Source organism: Halteromyces radiatus, assembly GCF_025201355.1.
Source record: "Halteromyces radiatus strain CBS 162.75 chromosome Unknown BX664scaffold_4, whole genome shotgun sequence".
NCBI lineage: Eukaryota > Fungi > Mucoromycota > Mucoromycetes > Mucorales > Cunninghamellaceae > Halteromyces > Halteromyces radiatus.
Genome location: NW_026251690.1, coordinates 1,263,931 through 1,280,235, shown reverse-complemented (window position 1 = coordinate 1,280,235; position 16,305 = coordinate 1,263,931). Strand labels below are relative to the sequence as shown.

The window sequence follows — 16,305 nt, the reverse complement described above, 5'->3', positions numbered from 1 at the left end:
TTTTCATGACCTGGCTCCATTTTAACCTTTTTTTTTTTTGTCACCAATCAAAGATCAAACATTCATCTTTCATTTTAAAGTTTTCTACTATTATCATCCCTTTAAAAGCTTATCATTCATCCACATTTTGGGTTTAACCCCTTAAACATTTCAATCATCTCTTCATTACTATAGTAAGACGCCACTTTTAAAATGATCCAAATATTAAACTCTAAAAAAAAAGATTCATCAGGAATTCATATTGTCAGGAGGGAGAAATAATAAATAATTGGTTTATATAAATTTTATTAGGTGTGTATATAGGGTAATAATAGTAAAAAAAAAAAAAAAAAAAAAGACTATGAAGAAGAATATACAATGGGATTTTATGACAATTGGGATGTGACATTTTCTTCTTACTTTTTTTCTTATAGAAAAAAAGAATGAAGATAATAAGGGGGGACACACACAACAGAGTAGGAGGTAAATTACAAAAAAGGGTGATATATAGAAAGGGGGGAATGTTAGATTATAATTTCAAAAGACCTTGAATTGCTTGTAATTGACGTTGATCCTCTGATGATGGTAATTTTTCCCAAGCAATATCTTGAATAGGTAATAAAGAGGATGATTGATAATAATTGTGAGAATGATAAGCTGGTAATAAATCCATGATGATGTCTTCATCTGATGTACATGGAGATGATGATAAGGATGGTGGTGAATCATCATCATCGTCTTCTTCTTCTTGTTGTTGTTGACGCATATTATGTAAAGTAGCAGTATGACCTCCACTTGTATCCAAAGGATTTAAATCAGGATAAAGACCTTTAGGAATGGTGATGTTGGCCAAGACAGGATCCATGGTAGGTTGTTTCAATTTTCCATTTAATACATCTCTTTTGCTGTAATAAGAAATCAGATGTAATTTTTGATTATTGGCTGTACAAATAGAAAACGATTGTTTGACCAATCCATCTTGTTTATAAGAACAATTGCCAATCTTAATTGTTGTATTATCATTTCGTCTAGGTCGTCTTTTTGTATCCAATTCACGATAAGTCAAAAAACTACCCAAGACTCTACTAGGAGACCAAGTTTTTCCATCCGTCCAACGACGCATACCAGCCTCTTTTTCATCCCAGGCAAAAATGGACCCAGATTGAATATGAATTCTTTCTTTGGTAGATAATCGTCGTTGAATACGGTTCAGTTGTCCTTGACGACATGCTTCAAAAATGATTAGAGCATCTTGAGGTGTTTTGATATAACCAATAAATGTTTCCATAATGAATAAAAATAAATAAAAAGATAAAATAAAATATATATATATAAATATAAAAAAAAAAAAAAAGAGAAGGGGAAAAAAAAAGAAGGGAGTGCCTTATTTTTAGGGTATTTATATATTCCCAAAAAAAAAAGTTTGTTGTTGTTTTTAAGCTTTTTTTTTTTTTGATTATTTCATGATCAGCATTTTATTATGTCATTTGAACTGCTTTGTTTCATGCAAAAGGAAGAATAAAAAGGAAAGGGAGCAAGGTTAAAAAGCATTCTTGGCGGATCTAACATCTTATTTTGGAGGAGGAGGGGGGGTTTTTTTTGAATGATTTCTATTTTTGAATGCGCACAACCTATAATTTTTTTTTTTTTTTTTTGCTTGGCTGTCGGAATAAAATTGTTTGGGGGATTCATTATTTTAACAATGAATTAATAAGAAGAAGAAGAATAACAATCATCATCATCATCATCAAATAATAAGACTATATATTAAGATTTTTCCCCTTTATTTATTATTATTATTATTATTATTTTACTCATTCTTTAATATCTATAAAGTGTTCAACGGAGCTGGGTTGAAACCGGAAGGGGGGGAGAGGTAGAAAAGAGTTCTAGAACTGTATAATTTTTCATATTATCATTCATGATTTGAATCCATCATCCTATCATGTTGTACAACCTCATAAAAATAACCTTTTTTTCTTTACCATGTTCATTTTTTTTTTTTTTATTTATATCTATTTCTTTTTTTTTTTTTTTTTTTTATAAACTTGATATCAAACAAAACCATGCATGATGACAAAACTTTAAAATTCTATCTACTTTATATGATATGCAGAGAGTTATGTTATTTTTAAGGATCCGCTTAGCTTGAAGAAACATATACTTTTTTTTATCATTCAACCGATAAAGTAGAAACTTATTCTCCCCCCTTATTTGGGAACCATCAAACACCGCCGTTTTGAAACCTAAAGCTAACTCTCCGCCCATCATCATCATTCCATATATAATAAGCTTTTTCTGGTTTAGAGCATATGTATTATTCTAGCCCAAAAGTTTTTAAGTGGATCATTTACCCAACCACTCATATCTTTTTTTTTTTAAAGAAAAAAAAGTGAGACGGATAATCCAAAATAAGAAATAGAAAATTCGAAAAGACATGTTTTTCCCTTTTCATAATACATATGTATCATTACTTTTTTATTTTTTTAAAAAAACTTTGATTGTATGGAATAAAAAGGAAAAATAGTTAAATTTTGACATGCATCAACAAAGAACACGAGTGATTGATAAAAATAAGGGACATACAGTAGTCAAATGTATTGAAAACCGAAGGTATGGTAAAGCGGAGTAAGTCAAAGGGGGGGGGGTTCAGAATGAAATCCATTTTGGAATCCTTAATTCTTTCTTTTATTATTCAACTAAGAAAGGAAATGGAAGGGAATATATAAACAATAATAAAAGAGATCTATTTCAAGAACAATTCTTAGTTTATTTATCAATCATTTGTGGAAAGTAAGATAATACGCCACGCCATTCCAGTTCTTGTGTTTTTCCTTTTTTTGGACGGTGTCCCAATCTTCTTTTTTTTTTTTTCTTTTCTATTTTTTTTTTTTTTTTTTTTTTTTTTTGTGAATGGCTTCTATTGTATAATATTGTTCTTATTTGCATGCAAACACACGGTAAATTCCTTTTATTTATTTATTTCTTTCTTTTTTTATTCACAATAACACTAAAATAAAGATAAATAGATTTGATATTACTTTTATGTGATTTTAGTAAGTAAAAAAAAAAAAAAAAAAGACAATAATAAAATTCAAACGTTAAAGTTCTTCTTTAGTTCAGGTATGGATTCATCAAGTACTTTATCATCGTGGTCTTTATCCAAAAGGTAATAATAATCATAAACAAATTGTTCATTGTTATCTCCTTTTTTTTATTTTTTTTATTAGATGTGTTTGAACTACGGAAACAATACAATGTACCAGTTCACATGTCGATTCATCCTGAAGTATGTCAATATATTAAACATTTTGTAGATACGTTACAACCCGTCTTAGAAAAGAATCAATGTCAATTGGTTTCTTTGGTGATATTATCTAATACAACACAACAACCTTTAGAACGATATGTCTTGGCCTTTGACCATCAACAACAACAACAACAACAACAACAACAACAAGAAGAAGGGGATCTTTATCATGATTTTCGTGCATGTCTTTTGAAACTCAATGCATTACCTTGTTTTTTATCTCCACCAGTCTTGGATTGTACATTTACTTTGGGGGTAGAATTGAATGATAGTGATGATCTTCCTTTTTTACATAATGTAACTTACCAAAAAAAAAAAAAAAATATCATTTTTTTTTTTTTAATTATTTTTAATTTTTTGGATAGACTGAACAAGTATGGATACCTGGAAATGTTGATCAAACTACTAATGCTACTACTTGGACTCAATTTGTGCCGATTAAAACTATGCATATCTCACCATTCAAGGTACATCCAAAAAAAGTAGGCTTCCATTCAATGATTTTTTTTTTAATGGTTTTGATTTAGATCAATATGTATGTTATGGAGGCCAAAGGAAAAGGAAAACAAATTGAAAGACACTAAAAAAAAAAAAGGAGATCTCATTAGTTTAGTTTACGTTGTACATTTCTTTTTATATATATATTTTTTCAATAAAGAACTTTTTTTTTTTTTATTCATTACCAAATACAATCTTTTTTTTTATTTCTATTAATGTATCCAAGAATATCAGTAATACAAAAAAAAAAAAGGAGAGGGGTGATTGTTTATTTAAAAGTTATAACCTATATACATCTATCCATGAAAAGAATACTATACTAAAATGAGATCTAAAAATAATTACCATAGAGATGAGACCAAAATCCACGAGAAGTACCTTTCATCATATCATAAATATAGACCAAGTTACGCGTCATTTCACGTAAGCTCCAGAATCCGATTTGCTTAAGTCTGCGATTTCGTTCTTGTTGATCCATGGTCAAATCCACAAAACCTTTACCAAGTTGTTCACATATACGATCAATCAATGTCGAGTCATAACCGGACCAAGCACCATCAAAGTTGGATAAATCCATCACCACACGGCACTTGATAGGAACAATGGTCTTGTTACGATTAATATAGGCCACCACAGGTCGTACCATGGTTTGATTCACATAGGTCAGATCAGCTGAAGGTAAAAAGGGTACCGATGCTTTACTATCCTTGAACCGAAACTGGACATCCATCACGAATTTCTTGTTGCGATCTTCACTTACAGTAGAACTTGCATTCTTCCTTCCTCCACCTACTACCAAAACGTCCTCCCCTTTACCAACACCCAAAGTCACTGGTTGTGGTAAATCAATACGATCCGTTAATTCATACACTAATTGTCGTAATAGTTCTGTCGAATCGGCTTCAGATGCTTCTTGAGGAATATAGATATCTGCTGATACATCCACTGTTCCTGATGTAATCCATCCTGCTGGACCCTCTAATCCACGATTAATATGATCAATAGGTACATTATCAATACGTAAACGAGACTAATAAAAAAAAAAAAGAGGATGAATATCAATTTATATCATGATTTTAATTTTTTTTTTTTTACCTTGCGTTTATAACCTTGTTGTTTCATAGCATTATCAGTCAATACACCAAATCGAGCATTTTCACCACCAACAACTACACCATTGGGATCAGGTTTCTTGAATGCAGAATAATAATGATAAATATCATGACTTCGAAATCTACCATGTTTTTCATCAATATGACCAGCTTGTTCCAAAACGCTTTTTTCCAATTGAGGTGAATGTACACTAAATAGACATTTATCAAAGGCACCCACAATAGATGTTGCACATAATAAATCATAAAAAAGCCTATCCAGAAAAAAAAAATCAGTAAAAAAAAAAAACTTTTTTTTTTTTTTTTTTTTTTTTTTTTTACCATTGTTTTCTGAATCGATCCAATTGAGCTTGAAATATAGAGACAGGATAAGGTCGAAAACCTTGAGGTTGATAAACAGTGACTAAAAGATCTTCCATTGTAAACTTCTCCAATTCAAAATCACCAGGTGTATATTTATGCCTAGCAGCTACTGGATCATACTTGACATTTGGATTCCAACGCACATGACGACGATCGACTACACCACGAACACCTTGAACATCAGCACTTTGTACAAGACCTTTTCCATCCATCCATCGCATTAAACTAAAAGTACATTCCACACGATCCAAAGTCAAATCAAACCACATCCATGTTTTCAGTACTTCGTTTTGTTGTTCATCTTCATCCAAATACACACCACGTAAAGGATCATCTTCTGTGTAAACATCTTGTTTATTATCTTGAGGTGAATGACCCATCGTCAACATTTGTGCATGTCGTTCAAATTTTTCCCGTTCTGATCTTGGCATTCGATAAATTCTAACATTATTGAATCGAATTTTACCATCTTTCCAATTAGGTACAATGGCAGAATCAAATACTACTGTGGCTCCTGTTGCTGATGTAAGATATTGTCCAATACGATATGCCACCCAACCTAAACATCAAAAAAAAAAAAAACAAAAAAAGAAAAACAATGAATATTTTCAATCTATAAATCAAGATAACTTTACCTTGGAATTGAAGAGAATTGGCAAACCATAGAATAAGACTAACAAAACTTGTTGTACCCACCAGTAACCATACAGTATGACCCAAAAATAACCAAGAAAATAAAGCAGTGACATCATTCAATGTCCAAGGTCGCATTTGTCGCATCAATGGCCATTTGATTCGGATCTTCAGACGTTCGAAAAAAGTACGTGTTTGAGCTAACAGTTCGGCTTTGCTAGGAGGATGAGGTAAATGAGGCATTTTCGGTTGACCTTGCTTTGAGCTTGTATGAAGACAACGTCGTATATTGCCAAATAAAAGAAAGGATGGTCGGGTATGGTGTCGTGATGGTAAGGATGAATAAAAGGATCGAAATGTTGTGGTATCAGACTCCAACATTGTTTTCAATAAAGTATATGATGTACAGTTGTTTTTCCGCCTTGTCTTTGTCCATACGTTGGGTAATAAGAACGGACTACTATTTGTACTATATGTTGTTTGAGAGAATGTGGTGGTGCTTCCTGAAGAGGTATTGCTGACTATGACTTCATGATAACATGCACTATCAAGATTATAGGCTAACATGCTTGGGGCAAGAGACCGACAGAAAAACGCTTTTTTCTTGGGTGATATGGAAGCATAATGTCGTTGTTGTAAGAATGATCGATAAAAGATATGTTTGATTGGCATCGAATGGATAGTGACTGTATATGGTATATAAGAGAGAGAGTCGTAAGTTGAGCAAAATAAAATAAAATGATTCCAAGCTCCCCCCTCTTGTTCAATCAATTATAATAAAATAAAAGAATGATTAAAACGTCGGTTTTGGGAAAGAGGAAAATGAGCTTAAAGTCAACCCAACGTTTTGTTATTTAAAGACCAAAAAAAAAAAAAAAAAAAAAAAAAAAAAAAAAAAAAAAAAAAAAAAAAAAAAAAAGAAAAAGAAAGTTTCGTTAAACAAACCAGGTTCGTTACCAAATTTTTCCGCCACATCTGTGTTTCAAATCAACCAAAAGAGTAAAAGGATTGGTATCAATGCGTGAACAATAAAAAAAAGAGAATACAATAGTAAAGTCTAATTGATTTTTTTTTTATTATTTGTATATACTAAAATAATAACTACCCATGACATTCCCATGTTGCAACCACGTACCAACCACTTGCATGATGTAATAAACAAATCAAACACCATTTCCCGGTTTCAACGATCTTGACACTTCCATCATAACTACGTTCTTGTGGATAATACATGAGCTTATATAACTTGCCACTAGGACTTCGGATTGCCAACTTGTGATGCAGATCATCAGCAGCACCACGTACTAAAAAGTTGTAAGTTTGTAAAGGATAAAGTGAATAGCATTGAGGTTCCTGGATATAGAATTCATACCGACATGGATGTAGTTGAACAAATTCAAAAGATCGGTCTAACTGAGGTTGTGTTTGTTTTGCTGTCAATGGAAAACAAAGAGCTAAAGGTGGAAGTGATTCTGATATAACTGAATTATTATTATTATTATTACTGTTATTGTTGTTGTTGTTGTTGTTGTTGTTATTGCTGTTATTGTTGCTATTGCTGTTGTCTTGAATACTAGAAGTGATATGTTGTATATGACCAGCATAAATCTTGAGCCATCCTTGATTATGACCTGGAGGAAGTACTGCCTTGATTTTATAAACACGTTCCAATTCACCATTTTCCCCTGGTATCATGCGACATTGAGCGAGGCATCGGATGGTTATTGATTTTTGTTGTTCTTCTTCTTCACTCGTCTCCACAAAGGCAAAACATATGACTTGAGGATCTACACGGAAGGTGAGATGACATACTTGATCATCCATAAGGGTAAGCATAGCAGGATCATATCGAATCATTTTCAAATGATGTGAGAAGAAGGGAGCCCACACATAAGGCAAAGCAAAAAAGGTAGACACATGGATAACAGGTTCCAAACATTGATCTTCGGGCTCTTGCGGAAAATGTGTATATATCATATCACTTGGCTTGGTCAAAAACCAATGAGATTCCATCATGTTCTTGTTTTGAGGTTGGAAAGGGGATGCTAGCCAGCAATCTACAAATCGATATTCGCCTTCGACCTTAACACAACACCAGGCATGATTCTGTACCAATGTCACATCATCATCATTGTCATTCTTGTTTGGGTTCATACTTGCAGTATCAATAGAATCCTTTGGTGCTACAAATAGAGTAAAATTAATAATAAAGATAAATATCATTGATTTTTTTTTTTTTTTTACCTCGTAAATATCCATAAACGACACGAACGTCATGAATTCCTGCCGCGATAGCCATGTCACAAAAGAGATTGGCCATACCTATGGAAGAGGAGCATGTACGACGTAGTAGCACTTGATTTGCCGATTCAGAAAATAACCAGTCATCGAAAGAGTCAACGTCACCTCCACCTTCAGGTAACAAACCATCACCGTGCATCACGTCCATTGTTGGGATATCTAATTCTTCTTCTCGATCCGTACTTAGTCGCCTTGTTGTCAGTCGCTGTCGAAGAGAGATTTTTGTGGATGAACTAGTAGTAGTAGTAGTAGTAGTAGTAGTATGGGCGGGTGATTCTTCATTCGTGTTGGGTGTACGTTGATCCAAAATGCCAATGTTTTGCATCATCCAAATATAGATGATGCGTAGTCGATATAAATCACGTCGATATGGTCGAACCAAGAACTTTTGTGCCAAGATTTGTGGGGTCAAGGAAGGTCCTCTTTGTTGAACACTTGCAGCATATGTATCCATTTGAGTAAAATCATCTTGAGTAAAAATCAATCCTGTTTGATCCGCTATATTCCAAGATTGACTAAAGAAATAAATGTTAGTACCTTTTTTTTTTTTTTTTTTTTTTTTTTTTTTAAGATACCTACCTAATCATGTAAAACGGATTTGTCATTACACCATTTTCTTGATCTTCCAATAAACAGTCGTTATCAAAACCAATTACATCTATAGGCGTCATGGGTCGGGTCACACTCCATTCTTGATCTGCTGTTAGGTTGCGATGGTCCTTGGAAACTGAATTGTCCAGTTTGCTACGTTGAGGTAGTAATAATCCTCGGAGACGTCGACTGAGAGTTCGTTTGACAGGAATGATATCACTTTCTGATCTTGGATTCCAAAACGTGGGTGCCATTTCCTTGTTATTTGTAATTGAATTGGAAGTGTCGGTTTTTGTTGATGAACAAGTCGTAGTAGAATTGATGATCTTTTTCGCTGCTGATAATGAGGCGGCATCCATAGCTGATAAGAGTTCATCATCATCCTCTCCTGTTTTGCTTCGTTTGTCATGCGTAAGATGCTTCACACAAGGTTTGGCCGACATGACACGCCGTAACTTGGGGGTAGAAACTCGACCTGGTGTCATCCATGGCTGCTGTTGTTGTCTTTGTCGTTGCTGTAGAGATGTGATGCTGCTACAATCCCCTTGAGAATGTCGTCTAGGTCGTTCACTCATGACTGAATTTTGTTGACGGGGGTATTCGTCATACGAGTATCTAGATCGTGTGCTGAGACTACCAGTTGATGAAGGTTTCACAAGAGGTCGTTGTTGCACCTGATGAGCGGATGACAATGATGAGGATGATGAAGATGACGATGAGAATGGTGCTGTTGCTGCTGTCGTCGCTATTGTTGTTTTTGGTGTTGTATGTTTCCGTTGTTGACTCTTCGTTACAGTATGCTTGACCCCATTGGATGATTTTCGATGATAGATAAGTCCATTCATGTTGAGCATAGATGTATTCGGATTGTTGTTACGTTGGGAATCAGATATTGAGGAAAGTGTCGCTGAAGAAGTGGTTGAACTGCTTTCATACAAAGAAGGTGGAGTTGGCGATAAAGGCGAACGTAATACCAGATGATCGTACTGAGCAGACATTTTCCATCCAGCTGAACTACTGTTGTTGTTATTGTTGTTGTTGTTAGTATAGTGACCTAGACGAGTAGATTCAGTTGGCATTTGATGGTAATCGGAAGAATGACAATTAGTATCCATAGCAGTATTGGTGATGATAGAATTTGGTTGTGTGGAACGTTGTCGCATCAATGGTTTTCTCTGCACATGCAATTGTTCATTTGAAGCCGGTGCTGCATAACGAAGAGAAGGATCAATTGTGGTGCTATTGGTATTGCTATTTTCAATGGATATCGATTTGGACCTTCGTATATGCGGTTTGATTGCTGCTGGTGGTAATGATGATGGTTTCGACCTTATCATTTTTTTGTTGTTGTTGCTGCTATCTGTTGATGAAGCCTTTTGACGACGTTGGCGGGGTTCAGATTGTTGTGATGATGAGTAGTTCGATTGTAATCGTCGGTGGGTTTTGCTATGAGAGAATACCATAGGTTCATTCATCATGTTATTGTAATCTTGTTCGTTCAGGTCAATAGGATAAAGGTGTTGGCGTTTCTGTTTCAAGTTGGCAGGGTGACCATAACTAGAAGAACGCCGTCGTATATGTAATTGTCTTTTGTTTTCCTCGTCATTGAGATCAGAATCTGTATAATAGGAATGAGTTGAATAAGAAGAGGAGGAAGTTTGTGAATGCCTATTATGTTGTTTTCCATAGGTCTGTCGTTTGGAAGTTGGAGTAGATGTGCTTGTTGACCATGAAGAACGTAATACAGGAACTGGTGCTGATGGTTGTGTCCAATAGAGTGGAGAAGGGGAATACAAGTTATTAGAGTAGTGGGAATTTCTTGCGCTCATTGTTTACAGACGAGCAACCGAAAAAAGAAAAAAAAAATGAAAAGCAAAGAAAAGGAAAAGAGTAAATAATGCGACTGATGCCTATTATGTATAAGGTGGGAAAAGGAAGAAACTCCGCCTCCATCCAAATTTAGGTACTGTTATTGTTTTGCACTCATGCGTTCGTTACACCTTCTCCTTGAATTTCTTTATGATATATATATATATATATATTTATTGAATTGAATGATAATACAAAATATAAAACTACATAAAAAAAGAAAACAAAAGGAAAGGATGACATTGTTAAGGTATCAGTAAAGTAAGTGTTTCAAGTAAAAGGGAGTATGTTTGTATATAATGTGGTAAAAAGAAAATGAATACTAACTACTATTACTACTATTACTACTATTACTACTACTGCTAGAATGACGATAAAAATGGGGAGGGAATAAAAAAACATTGTATATATAACTAGTCGGATTCCTTGATGATGGCATCAGCAAGATCATTCAAAGATTGGTCCTCTTCGTCACAAGCGTCCCTAATTTTGTTGTTTGTTTCTTCACGCAAAAGGGCATCCTTGACTTCCCGAGTAGGTGGTAATCGTTCATTTTCCAAATCAGATCGTTTGGCATCTTCAAAAGTAGTGATTGCAGATTTGATTCCTTCTACGCCCAATGCAAGAGTTCCCAATGGTAATTTACCAGAAGGTGATAAAGATTTGAGTTCCATCACTCTTTCAGAGTTTTCACGAAGTACAGAGAATACACGAGACATTTTGCCTACTGCCATAATCTTGTTCCTAATCACTATTCTTCGTTGTTCAGCTGCATCATCCAATACAGATTTGTCATCGATATCTAATTTGTTTTCTTCATCGGCAAGTTCCTCTTTACTACAGATATTCAAAATGGCAATCAACATATCCGTAACTATAAAATATTAATAATAAAAAGAAAATAAGAATTAATTTGAATTTATTATTATTCATTCATTCAACTTACTTTTTTCTCCAACAAAAGGTAAACTCCAACTAAAAACATCCATAAAATTCGGTAACCAATAAGGATGAGGTGTACAGTTAAATTGACGGATGTTCATCACGTTGTTTTCATATTTCAATACAGCTGCCTTGTTGTTGTACACATCCAGGTAATTGGGTGCTGAAAAGATAGTCATTACTGAAGGAAATGATGTTGTTTTACTTTTGCGATACATTCGATATCTAAAATAAAATATAAAAATGAGATGATATAAATTCATTTTTTTTTTTTTTTTTTTTTTTACCCAGCATCCTGAGCTTCATGTGCACGAATCACAGATAACAAGTTGTTACGTTCCAAAAATTGACAGGCTGCATGATAACTGAAAAAATAAGAACAACCTCGAACATGATTATGAACATAAAGCTCACTTGATTTTTCAGATCCAAATTCTTCCAAAGGATCAGCCCAAAGTAAATCACACATTAGACCATGAGTAGGAGGTTCACGAAATCGATCAATCTAACATATAAAACATAATGTAAATATATATATATATTAATTGATTTTTATTTTTTTTTTTTTATTTTTAATTTTAACTTACCATACGCAAATCATCTAATGTTTGTAATTCAGGAGAGAGACCACCATGTACACATAAGAATTGTCGATTCATAATAGCCGCTAATGGAAGACAGCAAAAAGAATCCATACATGCTTCATAAATTCGATCACTATATTTGTGTTGACCTAAGTCAAGAATCATTGTAAATATAACTTATATATATATATATAATATTTTTCTTACATTCTGTTTTGAAGGTGAAGTAATCGGTCAAATGACGACATTCATGATTTCCACGTAATAAAAAGAAACTATTGGGATACCACATTTTCAAAGACCATAAATACAAGACACACTAAAAAATAATAATAATAATTTTTATAGTAATTGAATATGATAAACAAATTTTCAAATTATAATAAACTTACCTCAATAGAAAAGTAACCACGATCAACATAGTCACCTAAAAATAAATAAGTAGTATTGGCAGGATCGCCTCCTACTTCAAAGAGCTTCATCAGATCATAGTATTGACCATGAATGTCACCACAAACTATAAATATATATATATAAGAAAATATTAGACTTTTTATTCTCTTTAAATATAGCATAATATTTACCAGTAATAGGAGCACCAACTTCAAGTAAATTAGGTTCACTTTTCAAAATATCAGATGTCTTTTCGAGAATATATAAAGCTTGATCTTCTGTCAAACGACCTTCACGATAAAAATGATTCTTAAGGAAGTGAATGTCAGGTAAACCAGGGCGTTCTTTACTCCAAAATTCTTCATCAGTAGGGGGTGCCACAGTTGGTGCAGGGACATCTAACAAAGTTAAGGTTAATATCAATCTATTACCATCTTTTTTTGACTTTTATTACCTTTGATCACTCGTTCTTTAGTACTAACTACTGCACCATCATCCATAGTATGAACTGAATAGTCAATGGTAGGTATGTCAGGTTTGTTTTGTAAACGTCTTAATGCAGGACTAACATCGATATCTTCCATATTTCATATAAACTGAATAAGTAATATGTACTGAGTATAATGATATCAAAAGAAGTTAAAAAAAAACAAAGCGGGGAATGGGAAAAAAGGGAAAAAAATTAGCAAAAAAAAAAAAAAAATAAAGTCAGTGAATAAAGTGTAACTGGCCAATCATCTTCCAGGCTTGGTTTTTTTTTTTTTTTTTTAGAAAACTTAACTGTACTCCGTTTACCACCACAAAGGCATGTCAGGACAATATAAAAAAAAGATGATGATCATAAAAAAAGAGAATAAAATAAAACTAAAATCAGATCTAAATACATTTTTTCAAGAGGTGATTTCGAGCAGCATTTGGAGAAATACGCGGAGTATCACATTCAAATTGATGAATGACTATATCACTATAAAGTAAAATCCTTATACGGTATATTTCATTTGAATTAAAAAAAAAAAAAAAAAAAAAAAAAAAAAAAAAAAAAAGAAAGAAAAAAAAGAAGAGTAAAAATAAATAAAGTAAATAAATTATTGTCACAGCTTATTGCTACAAATCACAAATATATTTTTTGTTCATTGTAAGCATGCACGTGAAGCTTGCATCAGTAAAATAAAAGAAAAAGCCCGCTGGGACGTGTATAAAAAATGATTTTTTTTTTATTTTTGTTTTTTCTTCTTCTTCTTTTACTCTTATACATTCATATTTGAGATGACATTGGAAGCCTATAGTATTATCAAAGCTTCTTTTAAGGTGGTGACGGATATCTTTTTTCGGGAAGTACGAACTAGTGGAGTCAACAATGTTCCAACCGAGGGACCTTGTATCTTTATATGTTCACCACATGCCAATCAATTTATAGACCCAGGTATGGTTCTTATCTCCAATCCAAGACGGTTTGCTCCTCTTATGGCACAGTCTTCTTTCAAAATGAAGATTGTTGGTACAGCTGCTCGTTTACTTCATGCTAGTAAGTATTATGAATAACACACAACAAACTAGAAAAAAAAAAATCTAAAAAGAATTTTTTTCTTCTTCTTCTTCTTCGTCTTCTATTAGTTCCTGTTATTCGTCCTCAAGATTTGGCAACCAAAGGTTTAGGAAGTCTTCAATATTCTTCAAGTGATGGTCAAATCATTCTAGGCAAGGATACTCAATTTACTCAACAAGTTCAACCACGTGATTTGCTGACAGTCAACAAAACCATTCTCTTACAAGTGGAACAAGTGATATCTGATACGGAAATTCGACTCAAAGTTCCCTTAGACAAGGATACCCTCGCTATATTTGACCAATACCCTGAAGGTGTGCCATATAAAGTGACTCCTCATGTAGATCAAGCTCAGCTATTTGAAAAGGTACATGAAAGATTAGCAGAAGGTGGTAGTATTGTTATCTTTCCTGAAGGTGGAAGTCATGATAGAACAGAATTACTTCCTTTGAAAGGTAATGATTAGGAAAGCGAAAAACGTTATATTTGGGAAAATAGAAGTGGAACTTACTTGTTTTTTTTTTATATAGCTGGCTTTGCTATTATGGCTTTGGGTGCAATGGCTGAAAAGGAAAATGTCAACGTTCAAATTGTACCTGTTGGTAAGAAATTGTAACATATATCGTTACTATTCTTTTTTTTTTTTTTTTTACTAATCTATTTTATCTGTTTAGGGTTGAACTATTTCCATCCTCATCGTTTCCGATCTCGAGCTGTTGTGTCTTATGGTACTCCAATCAAGGTGAACCAAAATTTGGTTGAAAAATACAAACAAGGTGGTACTGCTAAACGTGAAGCTATTTCGACATTATTAAATGAAGGTTATGATGGATTAAAATCAGTTACTGTCAATGCTCCCAACTATGATACCCTAATGGTAAGTGATTAAAGACAACAACCACAAAAAAAGAAAAATTTACAAAAAAGGTTTGATTTTTTTTAGATTATGGCAGCTGCTCGACGACTTTATAAACCTGCTGCTACTCACAAATTATCTATCGATCAAGTAGTGGATTTGAATCGCCGATTTTTATTAGGTTATCGATTCTTCAAGGATGATCCTACATATAAGGAATTAGAAAACAAAGTCAAGGCTTATAATAACCATTTGAAATATTTTGGATTATCTGATCATCAGGTTGAACGAACCGAAACTAATTTGTATTCTGCTGCTCCTGTTCTGATTGGTCGGTTGATAAAACTTATAATTTTTGCTTTACTTGGTTTTCCTGCGTAAGTTTCTTCAAGTCAAGTAAAAAAAAAAAAAAAAAAAAAAAAGTAATGATTAAAAAGTTTTTAACGATGTATGTTTATTTATATTTTTCAAGTCTTATTATCAATTCTCCCCTTTTTATTGTTGCTCGTATCATTACTTTGAAAAAGCAAAAAGGTAAAATAATAGATGATATCAATTTTTATAAATCTAACATCTCTTCTTTTTATTTGTATATATTTATATATAATGATTAGAGGCATTGGCAGGTTCATCGGTCAAAATTGCAGCTCGTGATGTATTGGCTACTTGGAAAGTGATTGTTGCTCTTGTGTTTACACCTCTACTATATGGATTTTACTCTAGTGTCCTATTTGGTTATTTATGGGAGTTTAATCAATTGGGATGGAAACAAAGTTTATGGTACTCAATGTTGGCATTCATTATTCAACCTTTCTTTGCTTACATGGGATTACGACTTGTGGAAACAGGATTAGAACTTTTGAAATCAATTCAACCTTTGATTTTAGCTGTACAACAACCGAATGCAGCAGCTAGTTTACGAATGATGCGAGAAAAATTATCGGACGACGTGACTGATTTTGTGAATAAAAATGGACCAACTGTATTGGATGATTTTGATCAACATCGATTTGATCACCTGGAATCGAAAAAGAAGGCGTCCACTGCAACTGCAGAATCATGGAATTGGACTGGTATTTTTGATACAAGACGCATAGAAGTACTACAACATTGGTTTGATGACAAGTCTTTATTCAATTTATCTCCATCTTCTGACGATGAAGATGATTAATTAGTTATTTCTCCTTTTTTTTTTTTTTACTTTTTTGTTTTTATAATAAAATTAGTTACATTACATGTTTTTATTATTGTTGTTCTACTTTAGATAAGATCGCCCTTGGTTACCTTTTTTTTTTTTCTCAACAGTACACACGCATACGCACATAAAC

General features: G+C 33.2%; 7 protein-coding genes across 7 annotated transcripts; 2 read left to right on the top strand and 5 right to left on the bottom strand.

Annotated features, from left to right (window-relative positions):
* Window positions 1–336: 336 nt before the first annotated feature.
* On the bottom strand, window positions 337–1,326 carry BX664DRAFT_332311 (Gti1/Pac2 family-domain-containing protein). The gene has a single exon (XM_051545302.1). It carries the CDS (start codon window positions 1,265–1,267, stop codon window positions 509–511), a length of 759 nt encoding a protein of 252 aa, XP_051399999.1. The 5' UTR covers window positions 1,268–1,326; the 3' UTR covers window positions 337–508.
* Window positions 1,327–2,518: 1,192 nt separating this feature from the next.
* BX664DRAFT_349558 (DNA-binding protein) lies at window positions 2,519–3,873 on the top strand (the record flags this gene model as incomplete). Its single annotated transcript, XM_051547605.1, has 5 exons — window positions 2,519–2,597; window positions 3,098–3,148; window positions 3,210–3,586; window positions 3,655–3,756; window positions 3,817–3,873. The coding sequence occupies 5 exons, from the start codon at window positions 2,519–2,521 to the stop codon at window positions 3,871–3,873; spliced, it is 666 nt and encodes a 221-aa protein (XP_051399998.1).
* A 245-nt stretch (window positions 3,874–4,118) lies between these two features.
* BX664DRAFT_263773 (mitochondrial distribution and morphology protein family 31/32) lies at window positions 4,119–6,042 on the bottom strand (the record flags this gene model as incomplete). The annotated part of the gene is made up of 4 exons (XM_051540784.1): window positions 4,119–4,817; window positions 4,883–5,153; window positions 5,221–5,821; window positions 5,898–6,042. 4 exons carry the CDS (start codon window positions 6,040–6,042, stop codon window positions 4,119–4,121), a joined length of 1,716 nt encoding a protein of 571 aa, XP_051399997.1.
* A 954-nt stretch (window positions 6,043–6,996) lies between these two features.
* BX664DRAFT_365357 (uncharacterized protein) lies at window positions 6,997–8,194 on the bottom strand (the record flags this gene model as incomplete). Its single annotated transcript, XM_051548465.1, has 3 exons — window positions 6,997–7,376; window positions 7,494–8,078; window positions 8,140–8,194. The coding sequence occupies 3 exons, from the start codon at window positions 8,192–8,194 to the stop codon at window positions 6,997–6,999; spliced, it is 1,020 nt and encodes a 339-aa protein (XP_051399996.1).
* Window positions 8,195–8,602: 408 nt separating this feature from the next.
* Window positions 8,603–10,652, bottom strand: BX664DRAFT_128492 (uncharacterized protein). Its single transcript, XM_051539796.1, has one exon. It carries the CDS (start codon window positions 10,614–10,616, stop codon window positions 8,772–8,774), a length of 1,845 nt encoding a protein of 614 aa, XP_051399995.1. The 5' UTR covers window positions 10,617–10,652; the 3' UTR covers window positions 8,603–8,771.
* Window positions 10,653–10,981: 329 nt separating this feature from the next.
* On the bottom strand, window positions 10,982–13,262 carry BX664DRAFT_279913 (serine/threonine-protein phosphatase 2B catalytic subunit A1). Its single transcript, XM_051541462.1, has 8 exons — window positions 13,030–13,262; window positions 12,767–12,973; window positions 12,575–12,699; window positions 12,390–12,501; window positions 12,186–12,331; window positions 11,886–12,103; window positions 11,603–11,823; window positions 10,982–11,530 (listed from the first exon to the last, which is right to left on the bottom strand). The coding sequence occupies exons 1-8, from the start codon at window positions 13,157–13,159 to the stop codon at window positions 11,070–11,072; spliced, it is 1,620 nt and encodes a 539-aa protein (XP_051399994.1). The 5' UTR covers window positions 13,160–13,262; the 3' UTR covers window positions 10,982–11,069.
* Window positions 13,263–14,039: 777 nt separating this feature from the next.
* BX664DRAFT_263761 (uncharacterized protein) lies at window positions 14,040–16,148 on the top strand (the record flags this gene model as incomplete). The annotated part of the gene is made up of 7 exons (XM_051540783.1): window positions 14,040–14,100; window positions 14,190–14,576; window positions 14,652–14,723; window positions 14,796–14,998; window positions 15,065–15,354; window positions 15,450–15,511; window positions 15,592–16,148. 7 exons carry the CDS (start codon window positions 14,040–14,042, stop codon window positions 16,146–16,148), a joined length of 1,632 nt encoding a protein of 543 aa, XP_051399993.1.
* Between the last annotated feature and the right edge of the window lie 157 nt (window positions 16,149–16,305).